General features: G+C 35.1%; 1 protein-coding gene and 2 pseudogenes across 3 annotated transcripts; 2 read left to right on the top strand and 1 right to left on the bottom strand.

Annotated features, from left to right (window-relative positions):
- Positions 1-2,710: 2,710 nt before the first annotated feature.
- Positions 2,711-8,969, bottom strand: LOC143539410 (glycine dehydrogenase (decarboxylating) A, mitochondrial-like; annotated as a pseudogene). Its single transcript, XR_013136431.1, has 15 exons — positions 7,510-8,969; positions 7,175-7,420; positions 7,019-7,096; positions 6,834-6,934; positions 6,222-6,426; positions 6,013-6,138; positions 5,608-5,793; positions 5,420-5,533; positions 4,671-4,823; positions 4,405-4,592; positions 4,246-4,323; positions 4,045-4,170; positions 3,864-3,962; positions 3,661-3,778; positions 2,711-2,973 (listed from the first exon to the last, which is right to left on the bottom strand). The product of XR_013136431.1 is annotated as a glycine dehydrogenase (decarboxylating) A, mitochondrial-like (transcript).
- A 5,172-nt stretch (positions 8,970-14,141) lies between these two features.
- LOC143539392 (uncharacterized) lies at positions 14,142-16,112 on the top strand. The gene is made up of 6 exons (XM_077032728.1): positions 14,142-14,283; positions 14,935-15,005; positions 15,085-15,122; positions 15,225-15,716; positions 15,803-15,893; positions 15,970-16,112. Exons 1-6 carry the CDS (start codon positions 14,142-14,144, stop codon positions 16,054-16,056), a joined length of 921 nt encoding a protein of 306 aa, XP_076888843.1. The 3' UTR covers positions 16,057-16,112.
- A 1,615-nt stretch (positions 16,113-17,727) lies between these two features.
- On the top strand, positions 17,728-20,805 carry LOC143539391 (histone deacetylase 2-like; annotated as a pseudogene). The gene is made up of 13 exons (XR_013136429.1): positions 17,728-17,890; positions 18,004-18,059; positions 18,975-19,092; positions 19,178-19,240; positions 19,338-19,406; positions 19,494-19,660; positions 19,740-19,804; positions 19,888-19,934; positions 20,030-20,074; positions 20,155-20,205; positions 20,288-20,374; positions 20,460-20,547; positions 20,629-20,805. The product of XR_013136429.1 is annotated as a histone deacetylase 2-like (transcript).
- Positions 20,806-21,058: the final 253 nt, after the last annotated feature.

Below are 21,058 nucleotides of genomic sequence, written 5' to 3'. Positions count from 1 at the left end.
TTGGTCTTACCATTCATTAGTTAATATCAAAGAAGTGGCGAGATTGTAATTGATATAACGACGAGATTTGGTTATCTTTAGTTTGAGCATATTGACGTATTGCTTTTATCTTTAAAGAAGATGTTGGTACGCATCTAGTTATAATAGTGTATCTAAACTAGTTACAACTATGCATTCAAGTTGTTCATTTACAACAACGTGTCTAAGTTATCTGGGCCAAATACCTTAATGAACTAGGTGATATTTCAAACATTTCAATTATGCATCAAAATGTAAATCTTAGTTAAACTTATATTACGTGTTGATTCCATACATCAAATTCCGATGGTCTACATCAGTCTGTGAGTTGTGCAAATCAAGATTTATTGAGCCAAGGTAATTTAACACAATCCCAATCTTACCTTCACGTTTCATTGTCTCTTTGAAACACAAAAGGACTGTAAAGCATAGTGTTTGCCACCAATATTTATCACAAAACTTTTATACAAAGTGTACGTTGAATGTTGTACAAAAAGAAATATTTTAAGGATATTCTATATGCATAAGAATATTTACATCAAGTATTGGTCTATAAATTGTTTTCGATGTGAAAGTATTGTCTAGCAAGCTGCGACTGAATAAGTGAATAGAAAGGTTTTTAAATGTATAGATGTATTACTGGGTAATTCCTCGTTGGCAGTAGTTTATTTTCGATTCTACCGCCAAAGAAGATTTGCCCAGCAATTCGTCTGCTATGACAAGTCACTCATGCAAGGTAAGTTTTGTAGCATTTCGATTTAACATAATTAGAAGTCCTATGTGATATTTCTTTCTTTGTGATAATACTTTAAATTTCTAGATTATAGCTCAAAAAAACTTCCATATATTTTAGTTCAATCATAGATACAATGATAAAAGGTTTTAGGTTTTGCAATTGATGTGTAGTTTTTATTATTATTATTATTATTATTATTATTATTATTATTATTATTATTATTATTATTATGTGCAACTTGAGATTTATAATTTGTTTAAACTAGAAATGAGATCATATAAGTTAAGACATATCCAAAACTCGATCGTTCAATTCTAATTATGCATTAACTTTGTGAATTTAAATAAGTAATGAACTGCAACCTACATTGCCGATTATATACGTTGATATGACATGACATGATAGTTATGTAACTGAATCATCTTATCAACTGCTTTACTCGTTAAATATATTCATGCCATATTTTTACACAACCATATACAACCTAGACCTCATGTTAATGGGCTACCTAATGCTTGTTTCGTTACAATTTAAAAAAAAAATCTAAAGGACTATATACATATACAAACTTTAACCTACACAAAACAGTTTTTTTAGTTGCTTGTTTAGTACATAATAGTTTCAAATGTTTTGTATTGTTTACGACTTGTATAAATAACAACATAATATGTGTTAGCTTCTAATTCTAACAACCAACCCCGGAATTTCGGTTTAAGGTTTTACTTTGCACATATCAAGGGTTGGAGATGGTGGCACGGAAGATGATCGATGATGGAGAGGATGGAGATGTTGATGTAGTTTTGGAATTCGTGATTAAAGCATGGATATCTATCTTTAAAGATCTATGTCATATTGAAATATTCCGTTTGCATGCAACAAAGTTCAATTGGATTATTCACAGAGAATAGCAAGAACGAATATGTATAATGTGTTATAATACGACGTATCAAAATTGGAACAAAGACATTTCTTAGCATAGGGGGAACCATCACAACGGTTTAGTTGATAGTTGACAGTTGGCAGTTTTAAATATCAACAATTAGACAGTGGACCAAGTTACCATTGTTGACAATCATTTGTCATTGATGAACCAAATTGCCATTATCGGTATTAACTTATACTGATGATTGGTATTGATAATCAGATACGACTGTTATTTCCATGCAATTTTTCCATCAATCATGCAAATCTGAAGCAATTTTTCCATCAATCATGTTGCTACTGGACCTCCCTGTGGCGTTTCCCCCACTCGTATCAATATTTGTTCATATTTATCTTTAGTTACGTTAATCACGATGACACTAAAATCACCAACACGTATAACCAAAGAGGCTATGGTAAAATGCTGGTTTGGGCAGGTACAATTTGAACGGTGTTTTATTTAACATGTTAGCAGATTTTACATATCCTAATCAATATATTTAATTTACGAAACTTGTAATGTTTTTTACGATAACTCAACAACCCTACAAGACTATCCACAATAGATGTGTTAATCAACATGCGTTCTCTCCCCCCCCCCCCCCCCCCCCCCCCTTTTAGCTTTTAGCCAAGAATTAAATGACACACTCTCTCCTCCATCTAATCACTCTATTTCCTCCATGTCACCAGAAAAACAAGTAAAAACACCTTTATTGTGGGTGCTCTAAGGAACTCGTGAACACAATGCAGGTAACAAAACAAGGGAAAGTTGCTCAAAGTGTTTTTACAAAACGCGTCTCGTATCAACCAGTCCGACTAGTTCCAACAAGCAAAACACAAAAATGTCTATAAGATTAAAAGTCATCATCCAATTTACCACAATGAGATGACTAGTAGATTATCAATTTGTCCCTTAATCCCTTTAACAATTTTAATTTTGACCGTAATTTTTATTTAAAAGTTAATGTTTAGATTTTACTGATAACTTACTTTGATTGAATAGCTTATGTAGTTATGTGTTTGTATTTGAAAGCTGTACATTAGAAGGAACTGTCATAAATGCAGCCGGTCATCATGATTACACTAGTATCATTAAATCCAACAGTCGTAAGGCGTAACAACATGAAACATGTATATACAAGAACAGACTGAAGTACAAATCTGAGAAAGAACCTTGAAGCACATGTGGTGGTTCATAGGTTATAATTAAGCAGTCGCTTCGGCTTTCTCTTCATAGTCTTGTGGCGGTTGAAGGGTGCAGATGAGGTTGCGGTCACCATACACATTGTCTACACGGCCTGTCACCACAATTTAACCATAGTTAATTACTTAACACATGAAGACGCAGCAGAAAATGATATCTTTTGAAAAAGTGACAACATTTGTCTTTTACAAGGGTGTTTGAATATGCGTTTTGAAAGTGATTATGTTATTTTCAGATGTCATAAGTCATAACCAAATATTCAGCTTTAATAAAATACAATGTAGACATGCATTTTCAAAATGATCATTTGTTAGTATCCATGATATATGCATATGTGTATGTATAAACAATCAGTTTTTGTATATATATATACACACACGAGAGGGTTCTAGGCGGAACACAGTTTTTTTGCGAGAGCATGCAAAACAAAATAGTTCATTTATTTTTTCAATCATAAGAAATATTAAAATATAAAAATGGTTAAAATGCAATGTTTATTCATCTCTTCTAATACTTTAAAAGAAATATAAACAAAAACTGATTGTTTATACTTAATAGAATCTATACATGTGTAAAGCATGTGCAGGCAGGCTATATTTCTACACATAACCTACACGGCTACACATGTGCAGTCGTGTAGGTAGACGCTTAAAAATGAAAAAAAAACATATAAACAAACGAGTTTAATGTCTTTTATACATAATATAGCCATTTATATATAATGTAAGAAGTAAGAAATTTAAATTATGGACCATTAATAGATAGAGAAAGAGAGACGTACATGTAGTAGGCCAGAACTTAGCAGCACGAAGCCATGGAGCAGGGTAAGCTGCATATTCTCGAGAGTATGGTTTTGTCCACTTGTCGGCCATGAGTAGTTGTGGCGGGTGAGGAGCTCCCTACAAACATAAATTCTCTCAAATCACTAAAACAATTCATGAACAAATCATTATCCCAAAACAATTAAACTGATGGCAAAGATACCTTGATGACATTGTTGTTAATATCAACTTTTCCTTTCTCAATCTCTGCTATTTCTTCCCTAATGGAGATTAAAGCATCACAAAACCTGTCCAACTCCGCCTACATATACAAAATTACGTGCTTTAAGTCAAATTAATATTATAACTTTAATAAAAATGAAAACTTACTCTCCCCACCATACCTTGCTTTCACTTTCAGTGGGTTCAATCATGAGTGTCCCTGGCACCGGCCATGACATTGTGGGACCGTGAAACCCGTAATCTATAAGACGTTTAGCAACGTCTTCTGGCTCTATTCCGGCAGTAGTCTAGAAATGACAGATCTTAAATCAACAAACTTGATTAAGGTAATCACTAATTAAAAATTCAAAATTAAAAATTACCTTCAAGGGTCTCAAATCAACAATGAATTCATGGGCAACCGTTCCATTCACACCACGGAAAAGAATCGGATAATGATTCTGCAGTGTAATAATACAAAGTTCAAGTCATATTATATCCAGATGATATTTTGTTTATTAAAAAAGGGAAATAAATGAGACCTCGAGACGTTTTGCCATATAGTTTGCATTCAGAATAGCTATCTTTGATGCATTTGTTATTCCTTGAGATCCCATCATGGCAATGTATGTATATGATATTGGCAAGATTAGAGCCGAACCCCACGGGCTGCAGCAATGGTACCGAGTGGCTGTTTGTGTTCAGGAGCCGGGATGCCACCTGTCGCCACCTGAATCAAGATGTACTATTAATAAATATAAAGAAAGTAACAAAACTATTTTGACAACTAAATGTTTTTGGTACTTACCACAGGATGTGAAGGTAAGTATGGTGCCAAGTGTTTCTTAACACCAATGGGACCCATCCCGGGCCCACCACCGCCATGTGGAATGCAAAATGTCTTGTGTAGGTTTAGATGACACACATCAGCACCAATCCACCCTGGACTTGTCAAACCAACCTGGCACCCAAAAATATATGGTGAATTTCATATATATCATACATACCCCTTGAAACTAATTAAAATATCACATGTACCCATTTTGTTAAAAGCAAATAGAAATACGACCTTTTTACCTTTATTTTTCTTAAACCTATAAAATTTCATATTTACCCATTTTTAACTTTAAACGTTATACTTACTCATCCACAATATTTTTCTCAAATACGATATTTAATCACATCATCAAAAACAAGTCATTTTCCTTCTTATCTACTATCGATTCTCTTTTATAAGTTTTTCAAAATTTATTTCATATCGTGCATACCAAAAAGTACAAAAGCAGCCGAGAACTGTAAAAACTGTGATGACTATTTATTTTCTTCTTAGTGAATTTCTTTGTTTTATATATAGATTAATTTAAAAGATAAAACAAGATTAGAAAGGTAATATATTTGAGAGGGGTAATAAGGTCATAAACTAGATGCTCATCTTATAAAAAAGGGTATATATTATATTTTAAGTTAAGGTTGGGTATATAGATATTTGACATAATTTTAAAGAATATATATGAAATTTTCTAAAATTATAGCATTGGCTTTGATATTTTAATATACCTGTGCATTCATGTTTGCTCCATCCATGTAAACTTGACCTCCATTGTCATGAATAATTTTACAAATCTCATCAATACCTTCTTCATAAACTCCATGAGTCGATGGGTAGGTAACCTGAACTCCAATCAAATAAATTAAGTACATATCCGTTTGCCGTAAAAAACAATATTTAACTAGCATTTACTTACCATAAGAGCAGATAGTTTGTCTTTATTTGCCTCAGCAGCCTTGCGCACCTCTTCAATATTAATATTACCTTTGGAGTCGGTTCCCACAGTAATAATTTTCATTCCACACATAGCAGCGCTAGCAGGATTCGTTCCATGTGCTGACACAGGGATAATGCATACATTCCTATCATGATCTCCTCTTGCCTACAGTTGACCAAAGTCAACAACTCAGTTATTTTACTTTTGACACTTAAAGTTGACCACAGTCAGCAACTTATTATATAACTTTGACACTTAAATTTGACCGCAGTCAGTAACTCAATTTAACTTTCACACGTACAATTGAACAAAGTCAACACTCAACAACTCAATTATTTAACTCACTTAAAAGTTGACTACAGTCAGCAACTAATTTACACATACCATATGATATGCTCTGATAACCATCAGCCCAGCATATTCTCCAGCAGCACCAGCATTCGGTTGCAAAGAGAAAGAATCAAATCCAGTAATGCTACACAACAAGTCACCTAAATTCTTGAACATTTCCTGCCAAAATTTTTTAAGAAAGATTATTTAACATAGTCTGAAATTTTGAAAAGGAAACGAATCGTATTAACGGAAATGGAAACTAGAATTATCTGATAACCTTGTGTCTGATCAACAGGAGCAAAAGGATGAATATCTGCAAAGGCGGGCCAGGTCACAGGCATCATCTCTGTGGTTGCATTAAGCTTCATGGTACAAGATCCAAGGGGGATCATACTGTGACACAGTGATAGATCCTTTGACTGTAACTTACTAAGGTATCTTAGCAGCTCATGCTCCGTGTGATACCTGAAATAAATTAAGGCTGGTACTTAAAGAAACCAGTCATCGTATAAAGATGGAAACCTTTTCATTGCAACTCTGATAGTCTGATTACTATAATTTATCATCATGTAGACAACATATAACGATATGATAAATGTTTTTTCCATACATGTAACTAAAAGTATGATTCTTGAAGCTCAGGGGGTGTTTGGGAATTGGGATTCCTTATTTTACCTCCTTATAACTTTTCATTAAGTTAATAAGTTACAAAAGTGTAACTTATGAAACTTTTCCTCTCACAATATAAGCAATCCCAAACACCTTATTACTTTTCAAAAAGTTAATAAGTTATAAGTTGGTGAAAATAAGTAATCCCAAACACCCCCTCAGAAATCCATTTTTAAAAACTTCTAATACAGGAAGAATCATACGCGTTAAAAATTGGATGAGTCAAATACGGAGTCTCCCTCACAAGCCCAGAAGGGATAGTATCTTGAACCTCTGGTGCAATAGATGCAGCAGTAAATGTCACCTAGAAGAAAATAAAACCTTAAGTTTCTGTCATAAATAGAATATATACAAAATTTTGTAAAATAAAGAAAGGGGGGACACTCACAGGCTTCCCCAATGCAAAAACTTTGAACAAAGTATCAACATCTTCAATTGTTGATGTTTCATCAAAGGAGACAGTAATCTGAGCGAGCATGTTCGAGAAAAAAGTTGTAGAAAGTGAATATGTAAATATTAAATAGCATCTTGGAAATATACTTACAGTGTTTTTGTCCACAATACGAAGATTGATCTTATGCTTGTAAGCTTCGTCAGCAATTGCATATGAATTCGCACATGTTATTTTCACGGTGTCAAAAAACGGAAGATCTTGAACTTGTACTGTTCCAAGCTTCTTCAAACCAGCAGCAAATGTGCCAGCTAGACCGTGGACCCGTTTGGCAATGGTCTTTAGTCCTTCTGGTCCATGATACACACCATACATAGCAGCCATGTTTGCAAGCAATGCCTATATATTAAAAATATGTGTTACATAGTTGAAACAAATGTGAATTGCAGTAATTACTAATTAGCACCATTAAAAAATTAGAATATTACTTGAGCTGTGCAAATGTTACTAGTTGCTTTATCTCTCCTAATATGCTGCTCACGGGTCTGCATCGCCATACGCAGAGCCGGTTTTCCAGAAGAATCAACACTAAGACCAATAATTCTTCCAGGCATCATTCGTTTGTACTCTTGAGATGTTGCAAGAAACGCTGCATGGGGCCCACCATAACCCATTGGCACCCCAAACCGTTGAGCCAAACCCACCACAATATCAGCACCGAGTTCACCAGGTGGTTTCAAAATAGTCAAAGCCAACAAATCACTAGCCATGACCACTTTCACCCCATTCGCATGCGCATTCTTGATAAACTCACCATAGTCCAACACCTCACCCTCGGTTCCTGGATACTGAACCAGCACCCCACACACATCACCAGACGAGTAATCAAAATCTTTAAGATCCGAAGTAACCACCTTTAGATCAAACCCATCGGCTCGAGTTTTGCAGATATCGATAGTTTGTGGGTGGTAGTTACTTGCAATAATAAAGGTTTTCTTTTTACCCTTTAGGATATTGTTACACATAGCCATAGCTTCAGCAGCTGCAGTTCCTTCATCCAATAATGAAGCGTTTGACATGGGCAAACCGGTTAGATCAGTAACCATGGTTTGGAAATTGAGCAGGGACTCGAGTCGACCCTGCGCAATTTCAGCTTGGTATGGCGTGTACTGCGTGTACCAACCGGGGTTTTCCATAATGTTTCTTAAAATAACTGTAGGAACAGATGTGTTGTAGTATCCCATACCAATAAAGGACTTAAAGATCTTGTTTTTAGAGGCTAATTCTTGCATGTGTGCAATCATTTGTGACTCGGTTAACCCTTCATCAAACTTGGAGTATTTCATCGATTCAAGACGGATCGATTTGGGTACAGTGGCATCAATGAGTGAATCTAGATTCGGATAACCGACAAATTCAGACATTTTGGTTTGTTCTTTTGGTGTGGCGGAGTTATGGCGACGTGGGAAAGTGTCACTTGGTTTTAATGCATCAACTGATATGGATCGGGTTTGTGAACCAAAACCGTTAAGGTTCCTATCTGATCTAACGTTTGTGCCACTGCATATGTAAGGAGATAACGAGGAAACGTACCGTGAAGGTGAAGATAACGCTGGAGATGATGGGTTGTGTTTGGTTTGTGAAACTAGACGGCCTAGGATGGCTTTGTTTGCGAGCCTGCGCGCACGCTCCATTGTGTATGGTCAAGTCTAATGAACTTGAATGAATCAAACTCAATGATAATAAAGAAAAGAGCAAGAATGCTCTGTGTTTCTTGCTACTTTTCTTATCAACTCAAGGCGGTGGTGATAAAAAGGAGTTAACGGGATTACACTGGCCTCACATGTAATGTTCAATAAGTCACTTGTCATCATGTAGGATAAAAATTTATGTTTTTGGTCCTGAAGTATACACCTACTTTCATATTTCATCCCAAAGTTTCATGTTGTAACTCAAATATAGACTGTTCAAAAAACTCGAGGCTCGTAGCTCACTCGTCAAATGAATAAATCTAGCTCAAAAAACTTGATTTCAAACAACCTAAGCCAAGCTGGCTCATTTTTGTAACCAGGCCAAAGCTCGGCTTGGCTCGTTAGCTCGATCTTAAGGTCGTTTAACTTCGAGTTCATGCTCGAGCTGAGCCGAGCTGCCTTGTTTAATTTCGAGGTCGAGCTCGAACTCACACTGATTCGACTCATTTACAGCCATTATGTCTATTTTGAATAAAGGTTGGACTTATGTAAACGAGCCAAGCCGAGCCTGAGCTCAACTCGTTTCGACTTATGACAGCTCGAGCTCGGCTTGTGAGTTACTTTTTCAAGCTTGGTCTTGGCTCGTACTATTTATTCATTAATTTATATACATTTTTTCTTATTTGTATTATATATTTTGAGAAAAAAAACCTTAAACGAGGCTAAAGTCAGCCCGAGCTCGTGTAGTATCTTAAACGAAGCTCAGTGTGAAATTAATGCATAAAGTTCAGAAAAGGTAAAACTTGGAAATACACAAGGTCCTTTAAGGGTTGACGAGCTTAGGCTCGATAACTAAACAAACTTTATTTGAGGCTTGGCCTTGAATCAAGCTCGGCTCGTTAGCACCGCTTAGCACCAAAATTTTTTGATACTAAAATGGATACTAAATTTGAAGGAGCAGATATGAATGTGTGTATAGTTTCTAAACCAAAAGGAAAATATTATAGATACGAGATCTGAGATGATGTGTGACAGTTTAGATACAGACAATTTATTATTACCCAGCTCACCATTTGAAAAAGGATAATCACGGCATACAACACGTGGATATGAATCGATTGATGTATTTACTATGCGAGCAATTAAAGCCAGTCGACAAAACCAAGTGGCATGTGTTGACCTGGATTCACTTACGCAATTCGTCGAGCGTGTGGCGTGCAGTCGATATATTGGATTGGGTTTAAGTGGAGCATGAATTTTAGGGTAAAATTGGAAGTGGGTTATTTATATTGGGGTGGCCGATTTTGTTTCACATTCGCGTTATCTGTCTTTCAACCTCACATCAAAACACCAAGTGTGTTGCCAATCATTCGTATAAAAATATCTCTCCTAGTTTCTGGGAAGAAAACGACAAGGGGGTCCATATATGTATGTCATGCATTGATGAACAGGTGTTGAAAACAATATATGTTTAAAATAAAGGAAAAAAAATCTACGACAATAGTGTTTGATATTATGGAGTTTAGACGTGTCATGACTTGAATCACTCACTATTGTTTATATGTGGTGTTAATTGTTTCAAGTCGATAGACTGAATTATGTAATCGGTGTTTTTTTCAAATTGGGTTTGTTGTTGTGGGTTGTAAAACGGACTTCAAAAGCTGATGTGGTATGGCTTTAAAGCTTGTTATGTAACCGGTCATATTTTAATTAGGCTTGTTGTTGTGGGCTGTAAAACGGACTTCAAAAGCTGATGTGACATGGCTTTAAAGCCCGACGGGAGGGGCGACAACATATTACCGAGCGGCAACACATGGCGGGGCCCAACTGCTAAAGAGAGTGGGCATTGAATTTATAATGGGCCTTTAAGCCAGAACATGCAATTAAAAGGGTGGGGCTATAATATGACTAGTCACTTTGACTTGGGCAAGCCCTCCACAAATAGGGGTGTTCAACGGTTCGGTTAATGATTTATTTGATTTGTCCGGTTTGAGATTTTTGTACCCCTAATCGAAAAGCAAACCTAACCGAATTCAGCAAGGGGGTAACCTAATCGAAGTCAATTTGGTTCGGTGTCTGTTAAAACCGAACAAATCGATTCAGACCATATTAATTTAGTTCATCCAAAACAATAATTTGGTCTGAAATCAATTTATGTTTGTGTTTCTAATCCGAGTAATAGTTAAAGACCATAATAAACAAGCAAAACATACACATCCTAAATCAAAACCATAAAAACATTTAAACTGTTAAATTAGTCTTAAGCATACAACCAGCCAACAATAAAAAACCATCCTAACCATAAAACTCTTAAACGTAATAGAACATCTAAAATGATTAATATTCTTCAACACTTAAAATAGCTCAAGGTCTAATATGGATATGGAAATTGGGCTACATTTTGTAAATAGGCTTAAAAAGAATGTGCCATATACAAAAATATTAATATAGTTCATATCTTAATCGATTAATTCAATACCCGAATGAAACAAACTAATCACTTATAAAGAAAAACAAATCCGTAAATCGAGTTCAGAATTACGTTATAACCAAATCAAAATTCAAATTCTGAATTCAGATTTGATTTTCACCTAAAAAATAGTATATAGTATATCAATATATCATTACGGTAAACACTAAAAAAAAAGTAATTCAACAATTGTTTCTAGAAAGGAAAATGAATAAATAATTTTGAAACTTAAATGGATTAACCCTAACATAGAGACAATTTTTTAAGCGGGTTATACTGGTCACCCCAAAATCCGGTTATCTTAATATCATGTTGGAGGTCATGTCAAAATTTGTTAGTTGGGGTGAGCAAGATAAGGTTCAGACCCTTGAAACCCTTTTATCCGACTCTTAAAACCCTTAATTAGATTTGAATATATAATATGGGTCGGGTAAAGGGTATTTTAATTTCACCTTAAAGGGTAAAAGAGTTTCAAAGGGTTCCGACCCTTTTTCAAACCCTTTACCCGTTTACTAGTTTCTAGATAGATATATATCAGATTCGTGATTAATCTGAAATGTTGGAAATGTTTGTATTTTATATATGATTCATCATAAATTTCCCAACTACTAAGAAAAATAAAAATAAAAGAGCATACTACTGATTGGAAGCACACACACACACACACACACACACACACACATATATATATATATATATATGAAAATCACTGAATTATTCTCTACATGTAATTTGTGAATGTGAATATTATTTGCATCGGTTCAAATGGTTGATAAACTTTCGAAGTTAGAGTTTACTGTGTTATTAAATGAAAGTATAATTGTTTAAGAATTTATATATTAAAGTCATCTATGATATATGCAACTAGTAAATGCAGAAAATGAGCTGCGATTACTGCTTTAGAGGGTAAAGGATTAGACCCTTGAAACCCTTATTTATACCCGATCCTTTTATTGTTTATAGGGTAGGGTCTCGGGTCCACATTTCTTCCTAAAAGGGTAAAGGGTCCGGATATGGTATTAGGTAAAAGGGTAGGGTTTTATCCTTTGAACAATCCTAGTTACTAGAGGTGCACAAACTGGTTTAAAACTCAAAACCGGTTTGGGTTGAAACCGATTCGGTTTGATCAACAAAAGTCAAACTTGGTTTTTGATCGGTTCGGTTCGGGTTGAAACCGGTTTCTTGACCAGGTTATGATCGGTTTCGGTTCAGGTTGTGACCGGTTCCCGGTTTTGGCCAGTTTCGGTTCGGTTAACCGGTTTGGAAACGGTTTTAATGAAGAAAATTACAAACCTGTTCCAAACAAATGGTTTTAATCAGTTTCAAACCGATGTCTACAAAATCGGTTTCAAATCGGTTTGGTTTTAGTTTGATTTCCGGATCGGTTCAATTAACCGGTTTATTTGCCATCTCTAGTCGTTGCTATTCACACAACCGAAGGTTGTGCATCCAACTTTTTCTTTGTGCTATTTGTAGCATTTAGAAAAATGACAATTAGTTAATAACGGGATAGAGAGGAATATAAGGATGGCTGGTATAAGCAGCTGGGTGTTACACACATTTATTTTATTGAAATAAATCCCAAAAGCATATATGCAATCGTGAACAACTGAAAATAATGATTTAAATTTTAAGTGAACATGTTGTCAGTTATTGAGAAAAAAGGTCAAAAAACCAATCACTTGAAAGGGCGGATTCAATTAAGGCCCAGTGGACTCAACGTTAGCCCAGTAATGTAAAAATTATTAGAAAGTGAATTGGACCCCCAATAAAAAAAGGCATTTCAAAATTGATAAATCCAAAATCGAGGTTTGCAAGTAGACTGTAGTATGTAGACATGTACAAATCGGGTTTATCCCAAACCATTTTGAGTTATGATCCGAGCCGGTTTGGAAGCCCAATGGGCTAAATCGGTTCAGGTTACGAACCAGCTTTTTTTAAGACGAAACTCCAAACCTATCAAACCGATTCAAGCCGGTTTACAAACCGGGGTTGGGACAAAAAAACAAGTTTAGCTGGGGTTTTTTCTAATACCATTTCGGATTATAAGAAGGTTTCAAAGAATGACAATACGAACCACTGCCAAACCTACGGTTTGGGTCTGGTTGCAAACCAGCTCAAAACCAGTTTTGGGTTGGGTTGGATACTCAACCCAAACCACTTTTTTGCACACGTCTAGTTGAAAGTGACATCGAAGCAGCCTCTTGTCTAGGGATGAGCTCGGGATGGTACTGGTACTGACCGGTACCGATCCCGAAAATCGGAAATAATTGGTACCGGTACCGGTACCGAAATGTTCGGTTCGGTACTGGTATCGGTATCGATATTTAGTAAAAAATTCGGGAAATACCAGTACTGTACAGATACGAAAACTCAAAACTTGGTACCGATTCGGTACCGACGGTACCAAATCGGTACCCGTACCGAAAACGCTCATCCCTACTCTTGTCCAAATCGTAGATTTGAGATTAGAAGCGGCATCCCCAATTTATAAGCATATTTAGTGTGGTAGATCTCGTTAGACACTAGTGGTAGAGAGTACTAACTAAGGATTAATTGGTTAAATTCGACTAATTTTAACAAAATTTAACCGAATTTGGCTATATTTTTGACCGGCAACAATTTTAGGGTTCTATTAGGTGAAATCGAATTGGCAGACCTTTGATTTTAATTTAATCGGCATTTTTACATCGTTGTCTTTAGGGGGTGTTTGGGATTGAATTTGAAAAATGCTTATTAGCTCATTGCTTTTAGAATTTTGAACTTCTAAAAAACTTACTTTTTAACTTTTTTAAAAAACTAAAATAGAAAAGATTTTGGTGATTACCAAAACACTAAACATAATCTGCGTCATTAGTGGCCAAAGCTACCTGACTTTAATAATACTCCCTGCCTTTTGAACCACCACCACCACCACCACCTGAGAATAGAATCAACGCAACCCCTTTACACCAACGGAATGGCTGACAAACCCAGCAGAGGATTGGTGTTTTACGGCGACGGATTAGCTCGATCCCTCAACCCTGCTCACACCCATCTCCATTCACTAGCAGCTCAATCTTTATGTGGCTTCTTATCACTTCCACACTTACCTCCTACTGGTATTTATTATTATTATTATTATTATTATTATTATTATTCCCTAATTTCACTACCTGCATCAATTTGGCTACTTCCCTTTTGAATTCATCCCCAATTAGTTTAATTAGGCTTATTTCTGGCAATCATCACCAACAGGGTTTTTCAGATTTTGAGGATTTCTAAATCTGCGATTCAAATGTATAATTTTATTTTTTTCTTGGGTAAAGTTTTTCTTTTCTTTTTTTAATCGAATTAGAAGGCAAATGCGCAGCTACCTCCTTTTGGATAACGAAACTAAGTCTTTTGGAAATAACAGTCATTGATCCGGCGGTCGTAAAATTAATATTCATGACCCGTTGGACTCGACTAAGTAGCTCCGCAGCCTCTAGGAAACCAAAAGTATCAAATGCAAATGGAATTATTTAAGGTTAATTACGTGTACATTTTTTTTATCAAGATGATGAAAATGTTTCTAGTTTTTTGGTAGTATGGGTTTAAATTGATAATTCTTTATCTATGTTCATACATGCAATGCAACACATTAGAAGTACGAGTCCGTTCACTACTTATCAATTTTTTCATGCAAGATATGTTCATCTTTTCCTTAAAATTTGCAAGTATTATTTGATACTTTTGGATCTTCACTTGTTTACTTAAACATGGTTTTTCAGAGAATGCGGATGGTCGAACTATTGGAGAATTTCTGAATTTAGTGGACGCGTTTGACGATTTTCCCGCTTTGGTTAGATTTTATATCATTAGAATATTGTTTTACTAGAGAATATAGTAAGTTCACTTTGTAACTTTTGTTACTTTTCCAGAATCAAAACAAGTTCATAACACCATCTATATCAGAGAGGTAATATCACTATAATAATGACACTTATTTCTTATACAAGCTCGTTAAAGAACTGGTTTGATTTGCTTACTAAATAGAAATGGCGTATTTTGATCAATTTAGGTTTACGGGAGTAAAAGCAGCATTAGTTACCGAAAACAAAAGTTTGAAGTCATGTGGAGACAAACCTGGACTTTCGGTGCTAGACTCAAACGAGTTAATTAACAACGATCGTTCACTTGCTGATTTGCCCGTCAATCTTGTTGCCATTAAGTTGCTGAATCTGCTTGGATTTCAAGAGGATAAAGTTCTAGATACAAATCAGTTTGATCTAGTTTTTGTACACATTGGAGCTCACGAACAAGATTCGTTTAATAAACACACGGAATATATTAATTCATTAGTTGGTGAGATAATATCCAAGGCAAAACCTAAATCACAGATAGGTTCTCGGCTTCATTTATCTGTTGTGTTAAGCTATGGGGAAGTTTCAAAAGACGATGAATCCAATTTTACCATTTTAAATAAAAATGGAGTTATGCAATCGGCGTTTAATTCACTCTACCCTCGTCAAAGTTACATGATGAAAGGTAGCAACCCGAGGAGTAATGTAAGGTAAAAAAAAAGTAATTATCACAATTATCTTTCACGTGCGTTTAACGTTGGTTCATGATTTTACTAATTTTAGCATCGTTTAACAGAGATTATTGCCCGATGTTGTTCACTCAATGGCAAGATGCTGTTACTCGGAAGGATACAGTGAAAACTTTCTCTTTTCAAGATTTTAAAGAGGTAAATAACTCAAATCGAATATGCTATTTACAAATTATGTATATGTTATTGATACAATTTTTGAATATTGATGCAGAATGGTGGAAACCTTACGATACCAGCTGATAGATTTCTTCATGAAGTTGCTTTTAAGCTTTGGAAGGCTCCCAAATATGGAGCCTGAGGTACTTTTTTGTTCTGACAAGCTAATAGTTTGACTTGGTTGACTTTCCTAAATAAGCTTATGGCTGTTTGTGTGTTAACATTTTACTTTCGAGTATGCGGTTGTCTGTATAATAAGTTGTTTGTCAGTTGATATGTGGATAGCTTATCGACCTCTAGGTTTCTTTTTATATTTATGATGTCTGCCACTTTTTTCGTCAATTTGTTTATTAATTGCTTTCATAAGCAACAGGAACACAACATGCTATATTGGTTTAGGAAACAAGAACATCAATCTGCAAACGCAATCATGAATCTCAAACCATTAAAAACCTAATCACATATTCTGATGTGAGGGCCAAAAGAAGAAAAAAAAATAAATGGTATTCGAAATGTGTTGAGATCAGTGTCTCGTCATCGTCGAAACTGAAGTCGAATGTAGTTGTCGATAAACCAGAACTGAATTAACAAGAGCGTGATCAAAGAGTGAACAATGATCATGTTTGACATTGTGTTAAAACCGTCGTTACCTCAAAATAACTTGTTGAAGCAAAATAATGAATAAATTATCTCAAGTGTATAAATTTGTTTTAGTCAATGAGTGGTACATGTTGCCTCAAGTCTTGACCAAGATGCAACACAATCTGAATTATCAATGTTTATCATAGTCATCTAGCATCCATGTCCAAAGTCAAACAATGAATCTCTAGCGTTAAAAGTCTAAAACAATGAAAGATTACACCAATGAGAAATTAATTGCCACATTAATTAGGCAAAATCCCTCGTGACAAACAAGTGATCCGCAATTTCTTTACTACTTGATACGTGTTTAGTGTCGGAACGGTATATTTTCCATAGATTATATTAACATTTTGAGTGTTGATATCATTTTGAACATTTGCTATATTTTTTGTATTATAAGTTATATGAGTGTCAATAGCATTTTTGGACGTTGGCTAACTTTTTTTTGCCATGCACTGATTTTGTTAGTGCTGATGTTGTGTTTTTTAAAGATATTAACTTTTTAACATAAGCTATATGAGTGCATATACTATTTTGAGCTTTTATAGATTAATTTTTTGTAATAGTACCGTAATAAAACTAACTAATGCCTATCGAATGCGCGTTAACACACCACCACAACACGACGAGTTTCTGTACAATCTAAGTATTAGGGATGATCAGCTTTGGTACAATTGGTACCGCTACCAAAATCGGTACTGATTTGGTACCGTTGGTACGGAATCAGTATCAAAGTTTTGAATTTCGGGACCTTGTACGGTACGGTACCGGTATTTTCCGAATTTTTACCTTCAATACCTATACCAAGAATTTATAATTTTGGGGGCCGGGATATTCGATACCGGTATCGGTATCGATCTCATCCATAATCGTTTAATATATACTATATAGTAAACTCAAATACATTTAATAATTTATAACTATTTTAATACTTATTAATAATAAATTATTTATATAGTTTTATTAAAAATGTTTTATAATCAAATGAAAAATAAGTTGGAAAAAATGCATTCCCCATAGTCATACCATGGATGGACCGTCACCCGCAACCGCAACCGCAACCGCTTTAGCTCTGAATGTACCCTTTGCTTAAAGACTTGTACCTTCTTGTTCACCTCACTTGTAACAAACTCACAACCACCACCGCCTCTCAACCGTTTCCGACGCCACTCCACCTATTCTTACTCAACTTCCGCACGCTGACGTCACCCTCTCGTTCTCACCGTTGTTTCCTCACCATGTCCACTCAGCCTTCATCTGTCGGAGCATCCGACGCACCCCGACAGAAGCGAATACTATCCAGCAAGCTCTATTTTGATGTACCGCTCTCTAAGGTAGTCTAGTTTAGTCTACTGATTGTTAATTTTTTCTTCAACTTCGCATTCAATGTTATTCGTAATCGTTTGATGATGATTCTGATAGTTTATTTGTATTTTGTGATAATCAGGCTCCGATAATCTACTCGACTGCTTACGACATCTCGTTTCTCGGAATTGAGAAGCTGTAAGTGAATTATGAATACCTAAACCTAAGTTTTTACAGTTGACTCACAGTTTCTGCATATAATTTGTTAAGAGATGATACTACTTATTCAATTGTGAATATAAGAGAATTTCATCATTGATAGGTATTTTCATTTCTCCATAAGGAAAGATAGGGAAAATTACGAAATTATCGTTTGTCGGGGTGTTTTAGTCATGAGATACTTGGAATTCGTATATTTGCTTTTAGTTGTGGATCAGACTTTTTCTCATAATAATGATACACGCCTACACGGCACCATGTTGTGTATAGATTTGCGTATGTATTGCTATCGTGGATAGATGATTAGATTCACAGATGTGTTGTACTTTGCAAATTTAATAAATGATTTAGTGTTTAGGCAATTAAAGATAGATACGCCAGAATATATGGATACGCAAAAAGATTCATGTATTTCATGACTATATGCGTGTTATTGATCTGACATGACTATAGAGGTATAACACACCGGAAAATGGCTATTTTTGTGATTTGGTAAAAAAAACAATAGGTTACCTAATTACATGAAACTATATGGAAAGTAGTCAGAAGTGCATGTTCCATGTTGGGTCAAAAGAGTTCTCGATGAATAATACAGTGTTGGTGTGTGAAAAATATCTGGTATTTTTATTGTTTCTCAATTGGGGAGAACATACATGTACTTGCTCATTACAAGTGAGTTAAGATTACATCTATGAAGGATAATGATAAAATACATCCTAATCTGATATATTCAACAAAAAAGTCTCAAATAGTTGATTATGTATAATTGATTTGGTATCAAATGCTTCCAGCTTGACAGTACTGCTGTGATCACATTATTTTCTTATCTTGGTGAGGGAAAACGAGCCCTTTTATGATAATTATGTATATCCACGTATTGTCGAACTAATGCAGGCATCCATTTGATTCTTCTAAATGGGGTCGCATCTGCGGGTTTCTCATTGAAAATGGCACTTTGGAAAAAACTCGTATAGTAGAGCCTCTAGAAGCAACCAAGGATGATCTTCTAGTGGTATCAATTGCATCCATTAGAATATTATGGATACTGTTTGTTTCCCTCTTTTAGCTCACCTTATTATGATTATTGTGAGTGGCAGGTGCATTCAGAATTGTACTTAAATAGTCTCAAGAGCAGTTTCAACGTCTCCGTAATTACTGAGGTTGGGTAAATCTTTCACTTGTCACCTTTATACACAGTTCTCATATTTTTGAAGAAATTGATTTTTTGCTTTTTTTTTCTTGTTTATGTGAATTTAGGTTCCTCCTGTTGCAATGTTTCCTAATTGCCTTGTTCAGAAGAAGGTCCTTTACCCTTTCCGTAAACAGGTATGTTGTGGTATTTATTTCATAATCTTCTTTTCTTGTATTTGGCATTATTCAATATGTTCTGTGTTAACTTTACTTTTGATTTAGGTAGGCGGAACTATTCTGGCAGCTAAACTTGCTAAAGAACGAGGTTGCGCTATCAATGTAGGTGGTGGCTTCCACCACTGTTGTGCAGATCGTGGTAGCGGTTTTTGTGCTTACGCTGACATATCTCTTTGCATTCACTATGCGTTTATCCATCTTAATATCTCGCAGTATTTAATATTTACAAACTCGTTTGAAATTTAGACTGCATTTGATGAAACTCAGTTGCTGTATTTCTAATACATTCAGGGTGATGATAATCGATCTTGATGCTCATCAAGGAAACGGTCATGAAAAGGATTTTTCAAATGACAGTAGGCTTTTTATTATCTTATATGTGTTCTTTTCATATTATGATACATGACCAAATAAGTTATATTGAATCTTGTTGCTTCAGGAAGAGTTTATATTCTGGACATTTATAATCCTAACATCTATCCACTTGTGAGTTTCCTCCTAAATCATACGTAATTTCAGTTTATTACAAAACAGTGGGGCTATTAACTTATTATCCTGCACCATGATGTTATCTTATTTAGGATTATGAGGCAAGGAGATATATTGATCAGAAAGTTTAAGTTCCAGTGAGTGATTCGTTTATTAAATTTACTGTATATTGTGACAATGTGCTTCATAACTTTGCATAATTATACGATGTGGACAGAGTGGGACCGTTACAGAGAAGTACTTAATGATGTTGGATGAAGCACTTAAGGTAAATGTTAGTTTTCTGTTTTAAATCATTGAGTCTGGATTTTTCATTAAAATTGTCATTGATTCTTGGAATGAAACTCTAGGTTGCAGAGAATGCATTTGATCCTGAACTTGTGATTTACAATGCTGGAACTGATATTTTAGACGGTGACCCATTAGGAAGACTTAAGGTAATGTTATAGTTATATTTTGGCAGTTAAATTAAAGCATACAAAAAGGTGGAGATTTTATGTTAAGATGATTTAATTATAACAGATTAGTCCTCAAGGGGTAACAATTAGAGATGAGAAGGTTTTCAAGTTTGCTCGCAATAAGAATGTCCCACTCGTAATGCTGACATCAGGTTCAAAAACCACCATATTTTTTGTGTAAAATATAATAAATATTTTTTCCACTTTCAACAAAAAGAAAATGTGTGTTTCAGGTGGTTCCATGAAGTCAAGTGCCAGAGTAATTGCTGACTCAATTATAAACCTTGCAAACAAATCATTAATCACCATGGGCGGCACCTAATCCAAGTTACAACCCCGCCCGGTAAGTGTCTCTACATGTTGTAGTAACCTTGTGGTGAAACATGGAAATTAGCAAACAAAGAATGTTGTATAGAGTTGGATGTAATAAAAGCCAAATAACAAGACTGATAAAATTTTAGTTACATTAACTTGAACTTTGATCCGAGTCTATTTGACCCATAAAGCATTATCCGCCCACCTCTAGATGGTAATAATGATTATAACCCATAGTAGAGATATAATATGAATCATTATTAATTAATATATACTTAGATTAAAGTTCATAATATGGCTTAAGTTTTGCCATAATAAGCGGAGAATACAGGACTAAATAACAGATTC

This window comes from Bidens hawaiensis, unplaced genomic scaffold, assembly GCF_021521415.1.
Source record: "Bidens hawaiensis isolate Kalapana, Puna unplaced genomic scaffold, B.hawaiensis_p1.1 tig00011868_1, whole genome shotgun sequence".
Lineage (NCBI taxonomy): Eukaryota > Viridiplantae > Streptophyta > Magnoliopsida > Asterales > Asteraceae > Bidens > Bidens hawaiensis.
Note: the sequence above shows the minus strand (reverse complement) of the source record. Positions and strands in the feature narration are given on the sequence as shown.

Coding starts and splice junctions, on each gene's coding strand:
- LOC143539392 (XM_077032728.1), top strand. CDS start 14,142: ATGGCTGACAAACCCAGCAGAGGATTGGTGTTTTACGGCGACGGATTA. Junction 14,284..14,934: donor TCCACACTTACCTCCTACTG/GTATTTATTATT, acceptor ATGGTTTTTCAG/AGAATGCGGATGGTCGAACT. Junction 15,894..15,969: donor CTTTTCAAGATTTTAAAGAG/GTAAATAACTCA, acceptor ATATTGATGCAG/AATGGTGGAAACCTTACGAT.